At 37.2% G+C, this 25,232-nt stretch overlaps 2 protein-coding genes, 1 long non-coding RNA gene and 1 pseudogene across 4 annotated transcripts; 1 reads left to right on the top strand and 3 right to left on the bottom strand.

Annotated features, from left to right (window-relative positions):
- Nucleotides 1-693: 693 nt before the first annotated feature.
- LOC148726789 (uncharacterized) lies at nucleotides 694-2,255 on the bottom strand (annotated as a pseudogene). Its single transcript, XR_015989629.1, has 2 exons — nucleotides 1,964-2,255; nucleotides 694-1,844 (listed from the first exon to the last, which is right to left on the bottom strand). The product of XR_015989629.1 is annotated as an uncharacterized LOC148726789 (transcript).
- A 489-nt stretch (nucleotides 2,256-2,744) lies between these two features.
- Nucleotides 2,745-4,043, bottom strand: LOC148726788 (uncharacterized). The gene is made up of 2 exons (XM_088726378.1): nucleotides 3,745-4,043; nucleotides 2,745-3,139 (listed from the first exon to the last, which is right to left on the bottom strand). The coding sequence occupies exons 1-2, from the start codon at nucleotides 3,923-3,925 to the stop codon at nucleotides 2,745-2,747; spliced, it is 576 nt and encodes a 191-aa protein (XP_088582504.1). The 5' UTR covers nucleotides 3,926-4,043.
- A 3,389-nt stretch (nucleotides 4,044-7,432) lies between these two features.
- LOC111337293 (uncharacterized) lies at nucleotides 7,433-14,213 on the top strand. The gene is made up of 12 exons (XM_088726377.1): nucleotides 7,433-7,529; nucleotides 8,064-8,284; nucleotides 8,742-8,791; nucleotides 9,374-9,455; nucleotides 9,980-10,153; nucleotides 10,641-10,786; nucleotides 11,489-11,600; nucleotides 11,746-11,829; nucleotides 12,106-12,295; nucleotides 12,400-12,489; nucleotides 13,428-13,499; nucleotides 13,783-14,213. Exons 1-12 carry the CDS (start codon nucleotides 7,433-7,435, stop codon nucleotides 14,211-14,213), a joined length of 1,749 nt encoding a protein of 582 aa, XP_088582503.1.
- A 2,902-nt stretch (nucleotides 14,214-17,115) lies between these two features.
- On the bottom strand, nucleotides 17,116-21,920 carry LOC111347434 (uncharacterized). The gene is made up of 5 exons (XR_015989693.1): nucleotides 21,721-21,920; nucleotides 21,356-21,500; nucleotides 20,348-20,429; nucleotides 20,137-20,196; nucleotides 17,116-19,687 (listed from the first exon to the last, which is right to left on the bottom strand). It is a non-coding gene; the product is annotated as an uncharacterized LOC111347434 (long non-coding RNA).
- Between the last annotated feature and the right edge of the window lie 3,312 nt (nucleotides 21,921-25,232).

Below are 25,232 nucleotides of genomic sequence, written 5' to 3'. Positions count from 1 at the left end.
TTCAACTACATTTCATTATGGGAGCCATTCTCTACAGTACTATTTCAAGCACAGGTACAAAACAATCCCATTACGACTTGATACTTTATGTATTTCTAATTGATGATGTGTACATGTGTTTTAAAATCCAGAGACAAAAAAGTGGATCACTAGTTTTACTGACCTTGGGGAGAAAGGAATACGCTACAGAAAAGAGCAAGGCACCTGTTACATGCATGCGGGAGCATATCATGTTACCCAAATGGTACAAAAAAATAACAATATAAAACAGTTCAGTGGTCAAGGTAAAAATTCTTGAAAAACTGTTTACTACACCAGGCAGTTGTTTAACTAGCCTTGAAATTAAGGCGTGATTACATATTTGTGTGACATCATGTTACTCTTTGTTGCAACTTACTGTTTCAGTGCTTGAAAAAAACATTGACCATGCACGATGCATCATACAAAGGAAGAGCAATCACAATGATGATCTAGTTGAGGTGATACGCACTGAATACAGATTGGAAGCTTTGAAGCACAGAGAGCGACAGCACTGTAAATACACAAAAAGGGCCAAGGAATACTGGGATGAACTTATAAAAACAAAAAGGGGAATCAGCTACTTAAAGAAGATAACTCAATCAGCAGTTCCCCTACTAAAGAAGTATCTAATAGAGCTAAAATATCTAAAGAAAAGCAATGAAAACCCAAACAAAAGGGAAAGAAATAAAATACTTTAATTTTGCGCATACAATTTTTACATTTGCATTCAATGTTGAAAGTACTCATACTGTGGTAGGTGAAAGGTATGTATACAAACATAAATGTTTATGTACAAAGCAATGTGTCTTAAACAGATTTGACTGTGGACTTACACAGATTGATGTACAAAGCCAACAAAGTTAAAATTTACAGAGTTGAATGTACACTTAAAAAGATGTAGGTACACTTATAAAGATGTATGCACACTTACAAAGTTTACAGGTATGTATTTAATTACAATGACTATGTTACAATTTACAGAGTTGAATGTTCACTTACAGAGATGTATGCACACTGAATGAATGAATGAACACTTGTGGCAAAGTTTTACACACTTATAAAGATGAATGCACATTTGCAGTTGAATGTTCCTACCATTTAAACGTGGCATATACATCTCAAACCTTGTATAACACATTTTCCACTGACTCAGACTTAAATAGCCCTGCATGCAAAAGTCTTATTTTTTTATTTGATATGAAAGGAGCATATCAGGAGAATATTTTTATTAATTTTAAATCGTGTGTATGATTACAGACCAAATTGCACTCCGCTTATTGTTAATTTTATGACCATTAACAATTTTGCTAAAGTAGCCCTTCATGATTCAATCATTTAGAGCTACTTTGGTAAAATTAAAAGAAATATTCTCCTGATATGCTCTAGGTAACAAAGCAGGAATCCCACCTGTACCCATTTCATACTTCTTTGGAGACCAAGAAATGAACGTTTTAACCCTCAAAGGGTGAAAAACCTTCATTCCTTGGCCATGAGAGTCCACCCAGGAATCCCACCCGAGAGGAAAATAAACAGGATTAAAATCATCTTTCTCAAAAAATGTCCATCCCTCCCTCGTCACTCCCTTACCAGTAAACAAGAAACGATAAACATCCCCCCGAAAAAAACAACCTTACAGGCAAACGTGACCGCGACTTCAAGTGCCGTTCGACGGCCACCCTTAAAGAACAAACATTTTCTTGAACAATTGCCACGTCCGGGCTTGGCCTGTTAAATAACTCCACACATCGAGGTAAGATACCCTCCTCTGGCTCCCAGGAGGCTTCGTAGGGCGAGTAGTCCTTCCATTGCACCAAATATTCTACCTAATTAAATGAAAGGTAAAAAAAGCCCGTGCTGATTTCAGGTAAACACTGAATTAAGTAAAAAAATATATCAACCAAGCGAGCACATTCGAAAACAGGCACTACAACCAAACACTTACCGTTCCTTTTCTTTCCCGTCTTTCAACGAGCCTTCCAACTATCCAATAAGATGATCTTCTGCTCACAATATTTTTTGGCTGGCCGCAGTCGGCATCCGCGGATGAAATCGAATGTAACACCGAGAAGTAGCCTTTCATCGGTCTACCGCGCGACGCCATTTTTGTTTCACAACGGCTTTCCCCTTTAAGAGATGGGCCAATCACATACTAGCTTTATTGACAGGCTAACATGTGTGCTGGCGCGTAACAGAAATAAGCACCACCCACTTTGGTTCGGAATTTCTGGCTATGACAAAACCATCGGTATACTAAAGAGCGCGAACTTCCGTCGCAACAAACTTCCAAACTTCTCCCAACAAACTTAAGTTCGGCGTGAAGTTTACAGCTCTCCTTCAAAGTCCGAAATTCAATTGGCTTCTATAGTAACATCATGAAATCGCCAAGTTCGTTGCAAACTTCGAAAATTTCAAAAAAATTCGGAAACCTTTGTCAAAAGCTGTGTTAAAGGCCCTGTAAATTTAAAAATGGACTAAATTTCACAGGAATAACTATTGAAACATTCGCTCGCGTCAGAAGCGTACACCCATAGGCAAATAGTGGCTACCGAATTGACCAATCAGAGTGCGCACTTTACATTGTTACGATATACATGTAACATTTAATAAGTTACTACCAAAGGGATGAAGGAGATTTTTCTGTTCCTAGAAGGCATGGTAAAAACTTCTACTGCAAAAATAATATATTACAGTAAATGTGAACCTCTCTAAAAGTCAACGACTCCTTATAGCTCACCTAAGTCTTGTACCTGAATATCGCGTATCCACGTTTGAGTAGCGGCAGTTGACACCTCACAGCTGAAATCTCCATTAGCCTTATCATCAGCAATAGTTACTTTTGGGATAAACAAGGTAACGCGTCGCGTATCTGAGCTAACGCTGAAACGGCCCTGAAAATTCGGTGTGACAGCACCAGCGTTTCCAGTTAGTAGAACAGTGACTATACCAGCACCATTGAATTTTAAAATAGCTAAGGCTAAAGCTGACGTCACACTGTAGCTCCAATTCAGTCTGGCAGAAGATCCTTCATAAACCTGTAAATGGCCAGGGGGAAGTACTTCGCTTGTATTCGATGTTGTCCTAACTGGGGTTGGTTCATACCATGTGATACTTCTGCCATCTGAAGGAAAATATTTTGGATGACCGTCATACAACAACAATTCATGCTTTCGATTCCTTCAAAACAAGAATAACTTTCTTCTGATTTTGAATTGATGCAACACCGTATATGTTCTAAAAGGCCTACAATCTGTTGCTGTCAATATATCATCCAATAAATAAGATGTACTCATTGAGTGAGGGGGGAGGGGGGGAGGGCAGAAAAGGAAAATATTTGGCTCGAGGTCATGACATACATACCGAGCGCATCGAGGTCCGTGCCTTATGACCAATAGCCAAATGTTTTACCTGTCCGGTCCGACCAAACTTAGTCAATAAGCATTTTCACATGACCACTAACTCTTAAAAATTTCAACTAAATAGGCCGCGATACTTTACGGGTCCACGCAGCCATACGAGCAAAAATAAAAATTTGCATTTAAAATTTCCTTTATTTTCCACCGGCCCCGCTTACGTCAACTTTCACTAAAGTTTTCGATGCGATTGCGCAAGCGGGGCCGAACGTGTCCTATGATAAAGTACATTAAGAGATGAACCGAGTCCCAATTTAAAAGAAGGGAGAAAACACTGAAAATATTAGAGCAAAGTCCCAATTAGATACATTACCTGTGAGTTGAGGTAGACATAAAATCCACGCAAAGATAAATTTCAATTTCGAAATGTCCTTTACGCCCGAAGATGAGTACGCTGAACCCGATGAAGACATCATCGAGAAAGATTTCCGCATAATCCAGCACTGTAGTAAAACAAAGCTGTAGTCCCAAAGGAAATCTATGGTTGTCGCCATTGTTTTCCTTATCCAACAAGTGTTTGCATAATAAAAACCGAAGTTGAGCGGAAATCTTGCCCAGACGGTGTCAACAGAGCAAGTTCCTTTCGAAAACAATAACTGATTGACCAAGAACTAGGGCGTTTTAGACAGAGGTTTTTGATTGGTTGTAGGATCGTTTTTGGAACAAATCGAGAACGAAAGAAACTTAAGCAACTCTGCATTGTATCGAAATTGCAAGAAGTCGAAAATGGTGTATTTACCGTCGGTTTTACAAAGGGCCCGGAAAATATTGCAGTCGTGGATTTACAGTGAACGACTCTCGTAAGCGACCACTTTTTCAAAATATCAAAAGTTTCCAAGTCAAATCACTACACGGAATCTCTCGGTATCGACCATCGTAAGCGACTATGGCCCCTTTTAAAGATGCTTGCTATTTTTTTCCATCGTTTTTAACCTCCAGTAGGCGAGCAATTGACAGAATATTGGCTCTATCTCTCACGCGAGCGGAAACTGAAAATTGTTTCAACAGATGTAGTGAAAGTAAAGCTACCTGAAGTGTTTCCCTTATTAGCTCTATGGCGTGACTGGAAGTAATAAACAAGCCTAGACTCTTTCATGTGACTTGTCCAAAGCGCTGTATGAAATAATTTGTGAGATAAAAAATATTTACCACAGATATTGACCGAATTTTTTCCTTAAGTAAGCCGCTCAAAGGTATTACTATGGGTTTCGATAAGCGCTAGAGAAGGGGTCCAGTCACCTTACGCATATTACCAAAATATGGACACTTTGTGGCCTGATCTCTGGTAAACTAGCACCTAGAGTGCTCGCTTTCGGGAGGTTCGACTGTATACTTAAAATTCCGATGAAAATGACGAAAATATGTCTTTCATTTTTCCTTACGTGGAGAATTTGGGGCGGAATGACTGACCCTAGACCTCAAATCAAGAACGGTCACCCGGTACATACTTTTTCGACTTCTATAGCTCTCCCTCCACCTCCCCCCCCCCCCAAAAAAAAAGCTGAGCGATCGAAGAAGCGACCAGTGGGAATACTTCCGTGTTCGAAAACTTCCGTGATTGGCGTTGTCACTATTTACTTTTTGTCTAGTTTATGGAGTCATTAATAATGAGCCATTTTGGTGAAATCTGCTTACTTATAATCTTTTATAACGAGATTTACAAAGATGAATTTGCTTTTGTTTCATCTAAATGCATAATAAGACTAGAGAGAGTAAAGGGACCTTATTCACTTGAAACATTGCTGCCAAGTATTCAAAGTGAAACTAATAAGAAAAAAATCAATGGCCCCTGGCTAGAATAAGGGATTAACTTACATAAAAAAGTGTTAAATGTGGAAATAGCTGCATTCTATTGCACACACACGCGCGAAAACGCGCTGCAGCGGGGTTAGATTTTAAAGTCAATCGCAAATTTTGGAGTTTTACCCAATAAAATAACTTGCGGCGAGAAGTCGAAACTTTTCAAAATCAAGAACGAAAATTGTGCAAACCGTTGTTTTCCCAACAATAGGCAACTAGAAAATGCAAATAATTTGGATATATCAACAAAGTTGAAATGGTAAATTGGCCACCGTAACGATTACAAAAGCTGACGTTTCGAGCGTTAGCCCTTCGTCGGAGCGAATAGAGGAATTATGGGTTGTGTGAGCTTTTAAAGGCAGACAATGGAGCTACGTTATTGGTGGGAACATGGCAACGAGAAAAACAAGAATAAATTAGTGGAATGAAAAGCGTTCGTTGGTCCCTGCGGGATTTAGACTGCCGGTTTGAAAGATGAGCTTTTGTTCAAGATTTTTACGGCTTTCCGTGCTACCTAAGTGTAAGGAAAGACCGCAGATTGCCATATGTTGCTTAGAATGATTAGGTAAATTAAAATGCCTAGCGACTGGTTTCGATGTGTCCTTGTCATTCCTTTCCACGTCTCGAAGGTGTTCTCGGAATCGGTCACCTAGTCTTCTACCTGTTTCGCCGATGTACATTTTTTTGCAATAAGTGCAAGTTATGCAATAGATTACATTGGCGGAGGTGCACGTGAAGTGATCGGTGATCTTAATGGATCGTTTAGGTCCCGATACTTTATCAGTGTTGTGAATGAAAGGACACGTTTTGCATCGTGCACGAGCGCATCTAAAAGTGCCTGGTTGGTCATTAGTCTGAAAAGAACTTCTGACCAAAAAGACACGTTTAATGTCAAGGAACTGTCTATGGTCAAAGGATGTGATATTGCAGTCTCCAAATCTCAAAACACTGCTAGCGCATAATTGTAATCCCAAAACGTAGAAGGCGCTCAAAAACTTACTTGCGCAACCAGATTAAACAGGGTAATACTTGTGAAAACAGCGGTGAATGGACAAAAAGGAACCTCGAACCTGAAGCAGATGATGTTCCTCTCAAGAGTTGTCAGCTTAGATTTTCCCTCCAGATGACGGTAATTCCGGCCGGCATCTATTTTCCCGCCATTTTATTGTGATGACTGGTAAGAGGGGCACTCCAACGCTTTTATTCCATACATCTTTTTGGAAGAAGGTGAGTATAGCAAGCCCATTTATCTTAATCATTTTACTCAATTCCCACAATCAAACAAAAACGTTAAAAGGGCTATTTACTCTAATTTCAGTTGCATTATTACTTGTTACGACTATATCTCAACGAAGTATCAGCACAAGAAATAACTCGTCCAAGTGGATAAGAGTCGCGGTGGCATCTTCATCAGAGCGCACGAAGTTAGAAAAAGGGGAAAAGCAGGCGTGGGATAGCCCAATTTTCTTAACATTGTCGCAATCTCTATTTACCATCATCAATCTGATATTCAAATGACAGACTTTGAGCAATAAAACACTGGAGAAATCATTAAAGAAGTGAAAGAAACGTTTTGCGGGGTTTTTTGATGAAACTCGTAATATTCGATGGCTTCTGTTTGATACTCGTTCAAATTGAACTAACTGACAACAGATGAAAGGCAACAAAATGATTTTCCGTCTTTTTCATTCCCTCCCACCAGTGTCACATTTTCTCATAGGATAAGACCCGGTATTTCTCAATTGAGAATGTGGGTAGTACCCAAGTGAAATGATCGTCTGGGCCGTCTGATGTGGTTAACCGCTGCACAGAGTTTCGCCATTTGCTTTGACGGTCATTTTAAAGTTCACCCCGTTGTTTAATTTCGTGAGTTATGAAGAAGTTCGAACCTGTTTCTGTGAAAACGATTGTCCTCAGAAGAACTGGGAAGACTGTTATTCATACTCGTTGACGGTCAGCTCAAACACAACTGGTTCCCAGCCGATCCAGGAAACTCCTCTTCTTGAAGCTGTCGATGACCCCGACATTCCCGTATTTTCACCTGATGGGGCTCAATATTCTGAAGCTCATCGAAGAAACTACAGCTCCGTAGCTAACTGGGAGAAAATACCGGATAAACTGTTCACAACAGCAGTGGGAGAAGAAACTCTCCCGGAGAAATACATTTGTGCCGTATGTAAACAACGAGAGGCGACTGTGCGATGTCGGTACTGCGGCCCGAGGCAATTTTTTTGTTTAACCTGTGCCCACGATCTGCACGCGGAAAGAAATCAATTCCACGTTCTGGAGCACTGGAAGGTATTTATCAACCACTGCTTACATATGTTACAATTGTATGTATAATTAATATATGGAAATACAGCAGTCAAACTTCAATAAGCTGTTGGATTTGCAACGCACTGTTTTTTAATCTCTATTAGCAAAGTTTTGCATTGATGACACGTACGCAGTATTACATTTATTTAGAAAACAAGGACAAATCTATCAACTGACTGTCCTGTTTCAATTTCTTTAAAGGATAACAGATTCATTCCATTGTTTCCTAATCATGGTGTAATTGAATCCGGCCATTCTTGTTCTTCAAGAATCCTCAAATGGTTCCAACTAGTAGATGCCTTCGATAAGTTGGACACAAAGTCAAAGCTTGCACAATGTTGGCTTTCGAAAGCAAAATTAAGCAAGGTTTCAAAATGTTTGCAATTGTCAGAGGTTTTGAAGACAAAATATTTTTGCACAGTGTTGGTTCTGTACTATCTTCAATGATTTACAATTTTAACTTCAATGTGTTTGTGTATACATGTACATCCTTTGCTATTTTGTTTCTACATATAGGTAACCAGCAACTGAAGGAAGTCACCGTCTGTGACTGTGAAAGCCATGCGGTTACTTTGGTGCGTAGTCAGTTCTGGCCAGGTTCACCTGAGGGACCGTCTGTGGGCTTCCATTTTAAATTAATAGACCTTGCTGAAAAGTTATTCTTGCACAGTCAGGTGTCTATAAAGGAGTTTTCAGAATTGATTTTGGAAATGACACCACCTTTGCAGCCTAATTTTGTGAGTAGTTTTATTATTGCAGTGGTGTTCTTTATGAGATCAGTGTTTTTTCATATACTTATAGATTTTCTAGTATAAATGCATTATTTTTTTTAAACATAATATTGAGAGTTGCTCAGTTACATTCTGGAGAAGGGGGCAGTGGTTCAGCGCATCAAAATGTTTGGAGTGCTGGCCTTCAAATCTTAGCGAGTGTTGAATTTAAAAGCTATGTACCCTAATATTTTAATTTCCAGTTACATTGTCCATTTTAGAAATCTTCTGGACTGTTAGTTTTCCCATTTAAGCTATTTAAAACCCTGCAAATGCTGAGGCCATCAAGTTGTGTAGATGGTCTTGGTAGGTCTGTTCTAGCTTGCCTAGAAAGGTGACCTGGCAAGCAGACAAGGTTTACTAGCTGCAGTGGCTATGTCGATAATGGCTACGTGCTCAATTAAAATAATTTATTGTTTTGCAGATTCGTTCATTGTATGCCATATTAAACTCTGGTTGCTTTGAAGAGTACAGGTTAGTGGAATGCATTTTTAAACTGATATTTAAATATATCAGTGGGTGACTAACTTGGCCATGCCCTATATTGGGGAAAGAAATTGATGATGAGATGCAAAGGCACAGTGTCTTAGTTGTTAGAGAGCTAGTAGTGGGCTCTTGAGTCAAAGACTGTTGGTTTGAGCCTGTACTCTGTCATTGCTTTGTTTCCTTTCTATAGTTGAGAAGCCTTAATCCACATTGTGTAATTCCTCACTTAGGTGTATAAACGGGTACTGGCAGCCGTTTGGTAACATCTGAAAATCAGTACCCAGTGTGAGGTACTAGCATCTTATCCAGGGTACTGTAGGTGGTAGTGAAGCTCCTATGTACTTCATGTTAAAGAAACCAATAAGCATCAGTACAAATAAATGATTTGCTCGGCTAGTTCTCGTTTTGGTCAGTTTTGTCAGTTTTCATGTGGAGTAATTCAATTTTCTCAGGCAGTTATTAATTTAATGGTAGCAATATATTAGGTATATTTCTTTTAAAATATACTTAGAATTTATATTATACATTGTAGCAACCTAAATTAATGCTATCTTGTGTCATGTGATATAGATATTTCAAGTACAAGCTAAGGTACTTGGACTCCTTTGTGCCAGAACTCTACAATGGTGCTGACTGCCCCTTGTGTCCCAAAGTAAGTTGTTCTACATAATTATTTTGTTATTATTAGTGGTCTGCCAGCCTCCTTCATGCTGTTTCTCATTAGGCAACAGTTAATGCCAAGTTCCATTTCACTGTAAAAACATTGTACAGTGACTGTCATGATAACAGGGCTGATGGTAACTCACTTTATGCAATCTCTTTGAAATTTAGTGGGGGCAGTTGTCATTATTGAGTGTTTTGAGATGATTTCAGAGTAATATTTTGTGTTTCAGCTCATTATAAAATTGACTTTACTATTAACCCTGCAGTTAGGAAAGGTAATTACCATTTCTTGGTGTTTCCGTGAGCTAGACAGATTAAGGCACAGGATTGCCAGCAGTGGAGAGCCCTTTAATACTGAAGCCCCATGTGCCATGTGGCACACTGGGCCATGAGTGAGTGTGAGGAGTTGTTGTATCCCTGAAGCACATCCAGTAGACAAGAATTTTATTTAGAAGATATTCAGACAATGTGATTAAAAGAATCTAATTATTACCTTTTTTCATCTTACCCCAGAAAAATGGCGTGCTCATTGAAAGTATTGATGCCTGCTTTGGTCTGGCAAGAAACAAAGCAAAAGATGGAAATACAATTTCATCAAGACATGGGGATCTACTGTTTAGTGACCAGGATGATGTAGATAATTTTGTTGACAATTACCCATACTGTGGACAAAAATCTTTGGATCAGGTATATTTTGGAATTTGTCCTCCAGAGTACTCTTCATGTATTAGGGAGTCAGTATGGGAACTCTTTGACATAATCCTACTAGTCTGGATTGACTGGAAAGGCTTCTACAGTTAAATAAAATAATTCAAAGTGAAAAACATCTGCTAGAGTACAGAGAAGAGAGTGCCTCTGGTTGAGAGTTTGCACAAGGCCTCATTTCAACCAAGCTATACATAGAAAGATTACTGCTTTAATGAAATAGTATCTAAAAACTTTCAGTTGAGATCACTGCCTTAATAGTTTGATTTTTAAAGTGTCTCAAAGCATAAATTATTGTTAATAATCAGATAACTGTTATTATTTTAGATTTTGATCTTTGGTAAGAACTCCCATTTATAGGTATCATTATGCCAATTGTGTCAAATTTAGGTGGTAGTGATCTGCACATGTTATTAAACAGATATTGGGTATAGTAACATTGATACATAATTTATGTGATATATCCAAGGATTGTAATAGATTCCATGCAGGTGAAGTCCTCCCTGCCCTGAGAAGTAAAGGGAAGAATCGACTTTTTGATGAGAAAGGTGTATTTGGTAGAGTCTGCAGGCATGATTTCCCAAAGAGCTTGTTAAACATTAAACATGGTGAAAGGTGAGAGGTGAATTCATATTTTTGTAAGGTTTTGGTGCATTTAAAATGTGCTGATATTTTTCCAAACTTTCAGCATTTGGGTCACAAAATCCATGTGAAATGAATATGAATTTATGCTTGTTGATTTTTTTATGCTAGGATTATTCACCAAAAAATAGAATTTTTCCAGAGTTTGAAAATAATTTAGAATGTGAAATATATACTACATATATATAATAATAAAACTGTGTGGAACAGGCTCACATTTATACAATTTATTTCATAGGTTTGGATGTAAAAGAACTTATGCAAATATTATAATTGAAGATTTAAGTAATCTGCTGAAATTACAATGTGCTTGACTGTATACATGGCAGGCAGTAATTAATTTCCTATTCTTTTTCGTATAATGCTTCTTTCATGTCATCTGATGAGTAAATTCTGAAACTGGAAAAAGCAGTATTGGTAGAACTTCATCTGGGTGGAATTCTCAATTTTTGCCTTCCCCTACCAAAACATATATGTATATGTTATGACTGACTTGAAGTGTATTGTGGCGACGTTCAACACTTTTGCACCATTATGTTACTTTTGGCTTTTTATCAATTTTTTTTACCTAAATAACTTTACATAACACAAAACTATTAATTCCTCCTGGTGTATCACACTTTAAATGGGTTTTTAAATTTACTATATGGCAATCAATTTTTTCTCTTTTCCTAGGATATCATACTCTGTTTATAAGCTTAAGAAGCTGAGGGAAAATATCACAACAGATTCCCTGGAGGTTGTTCTTATGTATGACATTGCATGCATATTGTCAAGTCACTTGAAGGTCAGTACCATGTGGAGATGTTTTTGTTTTTTTTTTCATTTAACAATGTTACACCCCCTTACCCCTATCCACTTCTTGTTCATGCCAGTCTGAATGCATCACAAATACGCCCCAACCTATTTTTGTACTATTTCTATCTTTTTAGAATAGTGCCCAAGAGGAGTTGTTATCTGGTGTAAGCCTTGCCATACCAATATTTCATTGTTACAGACACAGAGCTTCTTGTCAGGTAACTCCAAATTAAGATGGTTGGGGAAGTGGGTGATATGGTTTCCTTGATGTTATTTTGTGAATTGCATGATTAAGAAATATTCTCTAACTTTGACCATACTTCGTCCTTGTTTTTAAAAACTACCAGAGTATTTTTGAGAGTCAAAACAACTACAGTAATGCATAATAATTATGATAATACACTGTACATGTACATAATTATTTTAGTTCAGTAGTCATTGTCAGTAGCCACCCGACATTTGCTTATTGTTGATAGATTTATGGTTAACTCCAGGTCCAGTTTAGTCCAAGGCAAACACCCAATATTGGATTGACAGATGGTGAAGGTGTTGAAAGATTTTGGTCTCACCTGTATCAGTTCCCTACCATCACTAAAGAAATGTCTGTTGATAAAAGAGTTGATGTTCCCACTGATGCTTCATTGCATTATGGTGAACACTCCTTCTCAAGATTATTTCTCTCTTGTCAATAACGTGACTGTGTGTATATTTTTCTTCTCCTCCTTAGTTTTTATTTTAATAATACCCATTTCCATTGTCCCAAATTGTAAAATAATTTTTTCTTGCAGTACCAACTATGATAGCAAGGCTAAAGAAGGCATCAACTTTGCTGTCTACAGTTGGTGAAGAAATTAGAAAACTTATTATTGCATTACCAGGTATATGGTACATTTTTTTTTTGTTGCCCGGGCTCAATGTATGCTAATGGTGATTGCTTTGCCAGTGTGGCCCATGAAAATAACAGTTTCTTCAATTGAAAACAAAAAGAAACTAAACTATTATTAAACAACAACAGAGCACTTTAAATGCTAGTAACATGCTGTCAAAAGAGAGTCAACTGATGAAGTTAGAAATTGACTATTAAGCTGCTGACTCTCTTGGAGTACACATTACAATTTGAAAACATAATTATTTTGTAACGTTTTGTTGGTTTCACAAGAGTATATATATTAGGTTGCATAAATTTAATACTGCTGAAGTGTTTTAAGCGTGCTTGTAAGGTGTCTCAAGGGGCTAGTACACTATTTAAGGTTTGTTAAGTTATGCAAGAGCCATTCGAGGCATCTCTTTCAACCCTAGTTTTTTATCTTATTTACTGTTGTAATTTTCTCTGATTTGGTAAAACTATAATGCTGTTTTTGTAATGCTTTACGCTCACTGCATCAATAAACGAGATGCCCACTCCTATTCTGTGTTTTGTGATTATTTAGATTAGTTACAAAATATTTTATAATCGTTTCAGTGTGATTAGAATATAATATGATTTTCTGATTGTTAATGTTATTTTTGACAAAATTAAGTTTTCTGTCTTCAGTAGATTGAAAGTGAAAATTAAATCCACAATTACTTTACAGATCTATCAGTTTCATATTACTTCAAAAAGTTAAAGTGCATAAGCAATTGGAATCAAGCATAGGGAGATATTCTCCACAAGAAAAAATAATTGTGTCCACATTATAGTGGATTACTACATGTACATATAGACAATAGGGGCCACATTACTCTCGTTGAATCCATTGAAGTGCCAACTTGAATGCATTTGAATGCAATAAAGTAACCGCATTTTGTGAGCAGTGTTTTGGTATTTATTTTTCAGATGGGTGTGACTTGGACACAGTAAGGCAGTGGATGGACAATGAAATGTCAGAGATAGTCCCAAGAGAAAAAGGTATGTTATACTGTAAATTAAGGTTGTCAGTTGCAAAAGTACAAAGGAATGTAAGGGTTGTTAGGATCAGGCACTGAACTCCCAGTGACCTTATCAATGAAACGAGAACGTGAAGTGTCATCCTCCAACAGCATGATCTTGTGATTCTAAGGCCCTTAAGCTTGTGAACTGAACAGGATTTGACTTCATTTACGTGTACGTTGTAAGTACTATTGTTGCTGTAGAATAGCATCCGTCTCTAGTATGTTAGTATTTACTCGTACATTGTAAATATTTGTTCTAGATTTGTCTCTTCAGTGGGATGAAACCTATGTTGAGCTTTTGATGACAGCTTCTAAACTAAAATCCCAGATTGCATATGCTAAAGAACAAGAACCTTCACAAGTAGACATGCTGGAGAGAAAAATGTCAAGGTATTTTCAGTTTTTGTGTAGCTTTAACGAAGGAAAGACTAGAAAGTGGTTCACAAAACTGGTCACAGCTGTTTATGGAGTAAAAACAATGTTTACACATCAGAGTAGACTGGAAGGTTCCAAGAACTGGCCTACCTCAACAGCTGGTTGTTTTATTGAACAATTTATGTTAAGTTGTTTGCATGCTGAACTTTCTAATATTGCACTGAGTCTGAGCACTGTTTTTTTTTTTAGGAATGAGAAGGCCCCTTTTGGGGTTGGAGAAAAAGCATGGCATCAGACTACGCTGCCAAGAAAATGATGCTACCTTTCGAACTACACAGCTGATATAAAGAAAAAGTTGGTACACTTGATGTCTTTGGAAGACAGATGTAAGGAGGAACAGACCCTGGTGAAAGAAGAAATGCTTCGATTTTTCACGTTTATTGCTCAGCAAATAAATGTCATCACTTCTTACTTGGATGGGGAAAATGTCAATGGAGGTTTGCGGTCACTTCTTCAACAGAAAGTTGATGTCTACAAAAAGAACCTAAAGTTACTGAGATGTATGTGTGGAGACTCGGTTACTTTTCTTACTTTTGAAGAGCCTGAGGAAACCTACTTACACTTCAGTGAAGTTGAAGTAGAAACACCAATCGACGTTGAAAATCTTTATGACTTTAGTCTCTTTGAGGACTTAGAGTGTCATAGCACACCTATAAGGGGGTGGAATGATGAGGACTTTGACCAATAATTAAAGTAATAATGACCGTTTCAAAGTTATGCATTAAGTAAAGCCTGATTCAAGCCAAGTGGCTCATTGAGGCAGGCGCTCAACTCAGGTTTCTGTAGCAAGAAATGTTTAAGAGCGTTTCTACTTCCCCTTGGATGGGATGCAAGTCCATCGCAGGGTTATCCCCAGCATTAAATTCGCTGGTACCCATTTATTCACTCGGGTGAAGAGAGGCACTGTGAGAGTAGTGTCTTGCCAAAGAAAACAACACAATGTCCCCGGCCAGGGATCGAACCCGGACCACTCAATCCGGAGTGGCGAGCGCACCAACCATGAGGCCACCGCGCTTCCAAAGCTATGCATATTTTTCAGTTACTTTTTAGTGAGAATAGTTTTGCAAAGTACATCACAACCTTGTACTATTTCAATAAATCAATGTAATTCTAAACATTTTATACATTCAAGAAAAACAGTTACTATCCGTAGTGCATATACATTTGCGAATATGCATGTAACATTCCTTTGTCCATTTGCGGTTTGATACTAATTGATAAATTCACAGCCCTAGCATATTACTAGCTGTAATTACAATAAAGCTGTAATTCCAAACATCAAACTATCTGCCTGGACTCTACAAAATCAACACTGAGAACCCTCAAACTTTTTGAGATATCGAACGTGCCTGGATAGCCCAAGTAGATTAGATACCGATAAGTGACCCCTCTGTCTAAAATGGTTCAAGAAGCTAGGACAATGTTCTTTTTGACCTGCGGGTAGTCCCTTTCTACTCAAGTGGCCTGATGACCCAGTTTCTGTAGTTGAACAAACAAAATCGATTCCCTGACGATAGTTTTCCAAAGATTTAAAAATCGGTGTTAAATCATCTCCTAATGTAGGGTATATAGGTTATCACTTTCAATCATTTTCCAAGTATTTGAAAACGGAGTACTTAAAACAGGCCCTTTTTGCACATTTTAGTGCACATTATCCAAGAAGTTACAAACCGGACCGGTCAACCCGTGGTGCTGCTTAACTGACTAGCGACAAAGGGCGAAAAATACTACCGACTAAGTGACTGAATATTAACCGACAAGTGGACCCCCCCCCCCCCCCCATTTAGACCTTCTGTTGACATAAGCGCTGAAAGCTAGCGAAGTCATAATTTTTAGTCATATCTGAAAATTCGGGGTTATTAAGCGAGGTCAGTTATGTGGGGTGCATCGCTAGTCACCAGAAACGCGAGAGATGAACCACGTTCTTTGTTGTTATTTCAAATCTATAGAAACTGTAAGTAACAGAAGTCTCTATATGAAAATTAAGCATTGCAAACTCATTAACCGGTGTGATAGGGTGAGGTGCCGCGAAATTGACCCCGTTTTATGTTGTTATTTTCTAAATATCTGAAAATTGGGGTCATTAACCAGTGTATTAGTGCAGGGTGTATGTGTAATCACTAGCAACTCCCGAAATCGACCCCGTTTTTTGTTGTTATTTTCTAGATATCTGAAAATTGAGGTCATTAACCGGTGTTTTAGTGCGAGGTGTATGGGTAATCGCTGGAAACTCCCGAAATCGACCCTGTTTTCTGTTGTTATTTTCTACTGAAATATCTGAAAATTGGGCCCAGAGCATTAGAGCGGAATGTATAGGTTATCACTCAGGAAACTCGCGAAATCGACCCCGTATTTTGTTGCTATTTTCTACGTATCTGAAAATTGGGGTCACTAAACCAGAGTGTTGGTGCGGGGTGTATGGGTAATCACTGGCAACTCCCGAAATCGACCCCATTTTTTGTTGTTAGTTTCTAGATATCTGAAGTTGGGGTCCTTAACCTGTGTGTTAGTGCGGAGTGTATGGATAATGACTGGAAACTTCTGTACTCGACCCTGTTTTTCGTTATTTTCTAGATGTCTGAAAATTGGGGTCATTCACCGGTGTTTTAGTGGGGGGTATAGGTAATCACTGGAAACTTCGCGAGAACGACCCCGTTTTCTGCTATTTTCTAATTTTCGGAAAATTGGGGTCATTAACCGGCCTGTTAGTGCGGGGTGTACAGGTAATCACTGGAACCTCGCGAATCAACCTCGTTTTTCTGTTTATATTTTCTAAATATATGAAATTTGGGGGTAGCCGGTGGCTCACTCAACCCTGTTTTATTAGTCATTTTCTTTGCTCTTCACCCACCCTATATCTAAAGTTATGTCCTGTGTTTGCAACGACGACTCAGTATCAGACTGGCGTATTTATGACATAATACATTGCAGTTATTAACGATACACGTTGGATGATGGTTGTCGCCACACGATCTCTGAACGTGGCATCCAAAATCTCACAGCTGAATTTTAAAAGGAGGTCCCATTCAGACCTGTTAAGTGTTCCATCTTTGAAAACAAGCGACAAGCTCAAAATCGGCGCGACGTAAAATACCTCATCAGTGAAGTCATGAACAACTGTATGATTGACAGTTATCACACAATCTTTACAGTCTATCCAAAAAAGAAATAAATAATTAATGCTACTAAAAATAATCTCCCTAGCAAGTGTAGTTAGCTTCGTAACTGTAAAATCAGAGTTGACTGTTCAGCTCAAACTAAGGTCAAAGCTATTATTGTCCGTCAGTGATTTGCCTTTCTCTTTTCTCCGAACGCACGATTGCTCTCACATTAAATATAATTAATTCAATACAGTACAATTCAATTTTTTTTAAAAACAGCAGATATTTACTATCAGAAAAGAAATGATGAGAAGAAACCGAGGAAATTTTCCCTCAAAGGAGATTTGTATTAATAAACGGACGATATTTTATAGTTGTGAAATAATTTGGAACGAATCACCAAATTCAAAGCGACTTTACTATGGGTACGTTTCATAAGAATAGAAACCTTATAAGTTGGGTCCTGGTGAAGTACACTTAATATACTGAGATGAAACTTGTTCTGTGGAGAGCATTAAAAATAAACTGCCTCAATGAAAAGAAAAAAAATTTTTACGTATAATATAGTAGCTCAAATAGTATAATTAACATGACAATAATTATTAATTAATTATAAAAATCTATCCTTATTTCCATTAAATTTGTTTTGATAAAATTCATTAATACTGTTCTTAAATGATGAGAAAGATTCAATCATTCTAATGTGTAGTGGAAGACAATTCCACAAGTCTACAATACGATTAAAAAAAGAAAACTTAAAAACATCAGTTCCAAAAAGGCCTTTCCCCAGTGTAGCTTCACTATTTCTGTTATATTTAGACATCTTAAAATTTACACATGACAAAACATTAAAATCAATATAACCTTTAAGGCATTTAAAGAAAAAGCAAATAAAAGCAAAAGAAAAAGCAATTCCTTGAAAATGAACTATAGAGTTAACATTCAAAAGTTTGCTTAAAGGGTTAGATGACTTTCATTAACAAAAATACTTTCTGGCTCGAGCATAATACTCTTGGTCTTGGCATTTCAATCAAGAGTGTATTCTCTTAGGCTAACTATTATCACTAAGGTTCTAGAATCAATATTGGGTCATTCTCTTCACTTAGATTATACTATTTAACATTTTATTGTAATGTAGCTAAATTGATCGATGATTTCATTTCCATTGATTGGTCTAATGCGGCATGATCTGAATGAACAGTCGCATTTTGGTTATACCTCTATGGAATTAAATTGACCTAACTTCGATGCAGCAATCTGGCCTGATTTCAAACCAGATCGAGGGTTTTTAAAGTTAATTTATCAGCGAAATGTTCAGCAAATTAATTTAATTAATTCTAATTAATCAAAATTGTGACTGCAAAAATACCTTAAATTTACTTACAGTAAATTATTACCCTAAGACTTTCTTCAGAGCTCAACTAAGGCAGATGATGGAACTTTAGGCAACTTTCACGAATGACAATTCTGCTCGCTACTTACAAATGTTTGCATATCTAAGTAAAAAATTAGTATTGAATTTTGGTTTTGAGTTGGCCTCAGTAGAAAAACAACAAATTATTCATAACATTCTAGCAAAATACGTATGATGCATGATCCTTGCAGTAGAGAAAATATATGAAGTTCATATATCCATTGTATCTGATTCTAGCAAAAGCTATGTCTTCAAGGAAGTAATTACTGTAACTGTTTTGGTCCTTAATTGAGCCCTTTTTACACAGTACACAATCCTTGTTGACTAAGTGTAACTAAAATAACAGAGCAAATGGCCCCTGGTAAACAAAATGGCTCCCCAGAATCCAAATTTGCACAACACTCAAAGTAAAGAGGGCCATGGGCAATGCGGATAATGTTCTTTCCCAGTACTTGATCATTATTTAAAACAACATAAGAGCCATCACACGTAAGATCAAGCCAGTGACCTCTGATCTTAGTGGTACTGACTGATTTCACAATCCTTGTTGGCTTTGAGATGGTGTGAAAAAGCCAGAATTGCTTATCAGCTGTTGGGTAGATGGGTAAGACCAAGCTTGTTGCCTCATCAGAATGCTTCATGTTCACACCAACAGATAACCAGGCATCTGGTGTAAAGAGGTGAGTACAGGAAGCATACAGGGTCAGCCTTTCTGGAGCTGAAAGGCACAAATCTACAACCAACACTTCCTCTTCTTCAATCCTTCCCCCACCCAGTGCATGTTTTGCTGCTTCTATGCCACATATGTTTGTCAAAACATGTTGAATGCCAGCTGCACTGGAATAGTCGATATCAACAGAGCATGTTGCAGGTGCACAGCAGGTGATTATTGATGGAGTAGATGTAGATGTTGAAGTACTGGCAGATGTACATGTAGACATGGATGCTGAAGTAACTGTAGGTGCTGAAGTGGATGTAGATGCTAAAAATGGATGTAGGTGCTGGAGTAGATGTAGATGCTCAAGGAGATGTAGACCCTGAAGTAGATGTACATGCTGAAGTGGATGTAATGGTAAAATGAATGTTGTCTGCACGCAGCATTATCTCTTTGAGCTGAATCCACCCATAGTTGTATGGCTTCTTGAAGGGAATGCCTTCTGGGAGACCATGGACCTTTCAAATATGGAACTTTGCTAGGTTTATTACTAACATCACCTAAAAATAATCATAACTTGGTGTAGGTCATAAAATGTCTCAGAGTTGAGTTGTAGTTTTAAAGTGCAACGTGCCTTACTGTGGCCACCAACAAACATTTTTACAAGCTAGCCAATCAGGGTGTGTGAATTTGATTGACAGGCATGCCTCCATTTGGTTGTTCCATGTTGAAACTTTCTACAGAGGCATATCTGTCAATGAAATTCGCGTACCTTGATCGGTGGCTAACTTGCAAAAATGTTTGTTGGGTGGCCACGGAAAGCAGCATCGCAGTGTAATTAATTCTGTTTCTTAACTAAACCAGAAAAATTCTATTTCTGAAATAACTCATACATGCATTAAACTAATATCTACATTCCTTTAGTACATTCCATTTGTAACTCAAACCATTAGTTACATACAAAACGTAGTTGTTTAATGACAACTTCTGCAGTTTTTAAAATACTTACTGTATTTCTTGTTGAAAAGGTCTTGCACATGAGCAATAGTAAATTGCTGATTATTTACACCTATAAAACAGAAAGTAAACGAAAGACTTAATATATAAACAAGATATGAATGCATATGATGCACGATCCTAGCAGTAAAGAGCGCTATTTATGCAATAGCAAAAATCAGACCTGAAAAAAATCAGGCCTGTTTGAGATTCGAACCACTGACCTCTGCGGTACTAGTGCAGCGCTCTACCAATTGAGCTAACAAGCCAACTGGGAACAGGCCGTTCAGTTGATTCATAATAAACCTGTGATGATAAATCAGATACAATGTATATATGAAGTTCACGTATATATATATATATTTTTTTACATGTAAGTTTCACATGAGGATTCTATTAAAGGCCCATACACTTGTATGTGGTTCAACTTACATACATGTACCTTAATTTTGAAAAAGTTACAATACCTACAACATTAATGTTTAAAAACTCTGGAGTACTTGAAAATAATATATTATTGGTATCAAAACGAGTCCCTGTCAAATAGGATTTTGTACTGTAGTCGCATGAGATGCAACCCCTCACTGAAATTCCTTGTCTCAACTCATTGGTAGATGGCAAAATTGTTATATAGGTGACTCAATCAAGACATTATCCTGTTTGCTAAGATCACAGCAGTGTCAGCATCTTCATCTTACTTATTAACATCATCTTTGACGCAGCTCTTGAAGACATGCTCCCTTCCTTGCAACAAAGTGCCAAATTGTGCCATTCATTTTTCATAGTTCTTAGCTTCCATTAATGGGCACTTCACAAGGTCCACCAACAACCACAAAAAGGATGTTTTATTTTCCAGTTTTCCCACAAAATGGCAAACCTTAATCAGTGAATGAAATATATGCAGTGCTCTGTTTGTAAGGGTAACTCATATAGGGTAATTGCTTTATTAAAATCTTAATGTATTGCCTGCTAAGGCGAGGGCAATCAAACCAGAAAACAAGAGAGAGGCAGGACTGGGGAGGAAAAGGGTTGATCACGGGTTGATTAAGAACCCATCATCTATTATATGGCCTCAATCCACAAATAGGATATTGGCTGCAGATGCCATCTTTGGTTTAAAATGCAAAACAGTACACTCGATTCCATATTCTTCACCTCACTCAAAGTAAATAATTATGGTGAACTTGTCACATAAAATTTCACTGTTTGAAAGCAAATATTGTCTTTCTTACCAAAATATTCTCGAAATTTTATGCTCATCTCTTGATTAGTTGCAAGAAATGCTGTTCCAGCCCTAGATCCAAGGTTGTACATTTCACCACTGATATCCAGATATAATGTGGATGTCTGACAACCCAAATCTTCAAGAACCAGGATCTATACATGCAATAAAATAATTAGGCAATTAAAAAGACTATATTATCTTCAGTCTTAATTATTAAGAAATTTAGGTCTAACCCAAAAACACTTCTTTTAAATCCCCAAAGGAAATGCTCAATATGAATAATTCATAATTACTGTTAGTATTATTAATGTTTTTTGAAGGTAGGCAACATAACTCTATCAGGGTGAACATACACAGCTGTATTAATAGTACCTCTTCCAAAAGTTTCTTTCTGTGTCTATTTATTAGTTTTCTTTTCTGCTCCTCCGTGAGTTCTGATACTTTGACATTTAATTCTTTATAAACTTTTGCAGAATCCACAAACTTTTTTTTCTCCATGTCACTTCTTTCTCTCCACTTTTCAGATGCTTTCTTATTCTTCTGTCGGTAGATAAGACCTTTACATTCATCTACAACTCAGTAAAAGAACAAATATGATTCATGAAAAATATATAACCAAGTGCACTAATCACATGCAGTGATGTCAGTCAAGACCTACAGAAGCCGAAAAGGGACAATCCAAAAATATTTTTCAAATCCCGAAAAATATTTCAAATCGCAATACTTATATTAAACTCACTGTCGAAAAGTTTGACAAATCCAAAGATATTTTGCAAATCCAAAAACTTTTTTTCAAAATCCGAAAATATTTTGCGAATCCAAAAAAATATTTTGAATTCCAAAAAAATTTTCTCAAAATCTGAAAATATTTTGCAAATCCAAGAAAATATTTTGTCACGTGCTATTTGCGCCAGCAGTCACCCAGCGTTTTCTTGCCATATCCCGAGTCATCCCGCATACAAAATGGCGAAGGAACAAGGATAGAACATGTTTTGTCATAAATGTGGAAGAGAATGTGGGAACAATGAAACATTCTGCCGTTGTTGTGGAACACTAAAATGGCGTGAAGAGGAAAGTGTGTTGTCCAGCTCAGGAGATGAAAAATTGGCTATAGAACATTACTTTAATAAGGGATTTTGTAAGAGACCATTGTTCACTTTCTGGCAGAATACCATGGGATTTTAATGAACGTGAGGACTTTGAAGAGAAGGCTACATCACTATGGGTTACAAAGAAACCACCTTCATTCAGAACACACTGTTCGGGAAATAGTTAGACAAGAAATTGTTGTAAAATGGGGTTGACAGGCCTACACGACTCCCCAGCGCGTGTTTAGAGTAGCCTATTAGTATGTCTTTGGGCAACCGTCCTCTTTTGTAAGATACGAGAAACGGATTTTTGTATATTTCGTTGAGTAGTGGTTGTGTTTCTAATAAATACCAGTGTCTCATGAAGTCTCTTTTAATTCCTTGTGGGTGACAGGAACTATACTGTGTATACAGAAATGTCTCAGTTTGTTTAAAATGAGTACGCACATCAGGGATTGCGTCTTTTTTAAAACTTTCGCCTTTGTAGATGTACAGCTATTTTTTTCACTGTCTCGATTGTTAAGTTGTCTTGATTGCTTTCAGTTTGCGCCACGCGCGCTGATTTGATTGTACTACAGTTCTTAGTGTTCCCATTTAACACAAGATTTTTTTGGATTTCAAAATATTTTTTTGGATTTGCAAAATATTTTTGGATTTGCAAAATATTTTTGGATTTTGAAAAAAATTTTTTGGATTTCAAAATATTTTTTTAGATTCGCAAAATATTTTGGATTTTGACAAAATTTTTTTGGATTTCTAAATATTTTTTTCGGATTTGCAAAATATCTTTGGATTTGTCAAACTTTTCGACAGTGAGTTTAAAATAAATATTGTGACTTGAAATATTTTTCGGGATTTGAAAAATATTTTTGGATTGTCTCTTTTCAGCTTCCGTAAAGACCACCTTACAGCCACATAACACTTACTGATTACTAAAAACAGGTGTTTATTAATTTCCGGGGTGTTTTTTAATTTCAGGAATGAGAAATTCCACGATTATTTGTGGGAAGGTCCAGAAATTAAGATTATTAATCGCAAAGGGCTTCACTTACGATTATTAGTCGCAAAGAGTGTACTATTGCGATTAATAATCGTGGAAAGTACGGCTATTAATCGTGACTGTATCATTAATAGTCGTGTTTCACGAGCTTTTAGACTAATAATCGTGCATCGTACGGTTAACAATCGCATCTGACAGCAAATGTCATTATCAATCGTACTCTTCTCCAAAGCAAGTTCAACCAGAAATTTTTTTTGGACGGCCGCCATTACGAACAAAAATTCAGAAGTTAGTACTTCTTCGCACATGGCTTTTCAAGCAATAAATGTCACACATTTGAAGTCTTCTTGGGTTCAAGTTCTCGGTGAACTTCATTTCTGTTTAAAAAGTGTATTTACCGACGACGTTTTTCTTTTCTTTCGTCCTTCGACGAAGTTCAGCGCGGGCTTTCGATATCGTGAGAGAGTTGACCAACGTTTCTTCTCGATGACCTAGAATGTAAGTAAATACATTTATTTCGGACAGGTTTTAAGTAGACTTAAGTTTAACCGAATACAGTTCCAAACGAACAGCCAAATAGGTCAAATCATGACAAATGCCAAATCCCAATAACGGTCTTTTGCGAAGTCGAAACGTATGTTTATGAGCAAGCGACAGATGAAACCGGCGGCGGTGATCGATGTGATACAATTATTTCAGGTGTGGATAACTTACACCGAACTCCGCAAGTCCCGGCTTTACTGAATTAGAAATTGCCAGACTCAATCCTAAAATAATAAAAAGGTTCCCCGATTTCTTTTTATTTATTTATTTATTTTTTTATTTTCTTGTATCAAACGTAATTCGAGATGCGTTTGCATTTTTCATAAACGAAGAGGAAAGATCAATTTGAGTCGCTGGTTCATTTCTCCGTCCCGCAAGACTCTAGTTCTTTCCTGAACTATTGTTTTTCGAAATGGGTCATTCAACAGCAATGAGGAAAACGCTGTTCCAGAACGGAAAAACTATTTTCGATATTTTGAGTGAAACCCACCCCAGCGAGATTTGGCAAATGACACGCCAATTCGGTGAGATGTCTTTTTCTATTCTTTTGCCGTTGCGATGCTTATCTAGCGCTTGAATAGTCGTTTTTCACCCGAAACTGAATGACCAACGAGTAACAACAAGAATGGTCTTGCTTCATTTATCTCAAATAATAAATGATTTAGACTCTTTCATTTTAGGCATACAAACTGACAAGCATATCAGAAAAACAGTGCGCGACTGTCGACTCGTGTTACCGATGCGATTATATTTAGATACGCATCATTCAGATCAAAACACATTACGTCGAATGGGTTTTCATATTTTCCGAAACTTCTTTTATTCGATTAGCATATTTCTGGGAGATGAATTTAGGTAATATCTAAGTGTACAATGAGTTTTTATCGAAATTTTTTTTTCCGCGGTCAAAATTCAATTTGTAGGAATTTCGAAGCCTGCGTCACGCACCCGCTCCGAATGAAAAAAAAAGTAAAAGTTCATATTTATCAGTGTTATATTTGTTTCAGCCCAAACACGTTCTGTCGGCGACGGAGACATTCTAAAAACATTCACAGGTATTTTAGAGTATTCTTTCATATTCATTCGCCATAGCCAAAGAACTCTTCAAGTTGTAATACCGTGCCTAAACCTTTTCAAGTTATTTTCGCGGGAAAAAGTCAAATAGTTTTTCAGCTGACAATTGTATATATATGAAGAAAAGCTTTACATATATCATAAATCTCTCTAATTACCGCCTATAACTTTGCATACCC

Source organism: Stylophora pistillata, chromosome 7 (genome assembly GCF_964205215.1).
Source record: "Stylophora pistillata chromosome 7, jaStyPist1.2, whole genome shotgun sequence".
Taxonomy (NCBI): Eukaryota; Metazoa; Cnidaria; class Anthozoa; order Scleractinia; family Pocilloporidae; genus Stylophora; species Stylophora pistillata.
This window is presented reverse-complemented; position numbering and strand designations above follow the sequence as displayed.

Excerpts from the sequence above, each read along its gene's own strand:
- LOC111337293 (XM_088726377.1), top strand. The coding sequence starts at position 7,433 with ATGTCGGTACTGCGGCCCGAGGCAATTTTTTTGTTTAACCTGTGCCCA. Across the intron at positions 7,530-8,063 it reads ACGTTCTGGAGCACTGGAAG|GTAACCAGCAACTGAAGGAA; the intron begins GTATTTATCAAC and ends TTCTACATATAG. Across the intron at positions 11,601-11,745 it reads TATTGTCAAGTCACTTGAAG|AATAGTGCCCAAGAGGAGTT; the intron begins GTCAGTACCATG and ends CTATCTTTTTAG.
- LOC148726788 (XM_088726378.1), bottom strand. The coding sequence starts at position 3,925 with ATGGCGACAACCATAGATTTCCTTTGGGACTACAGCTTTGTTTTACTA. Across the intron at positions 3,140-3,744 it reads ATGTCTACCTCAACTCACAG|ATGGCAGAAGTATCACATGG; the intron begins GTAATGTATCTA and ends ATTTTCCTTCAG.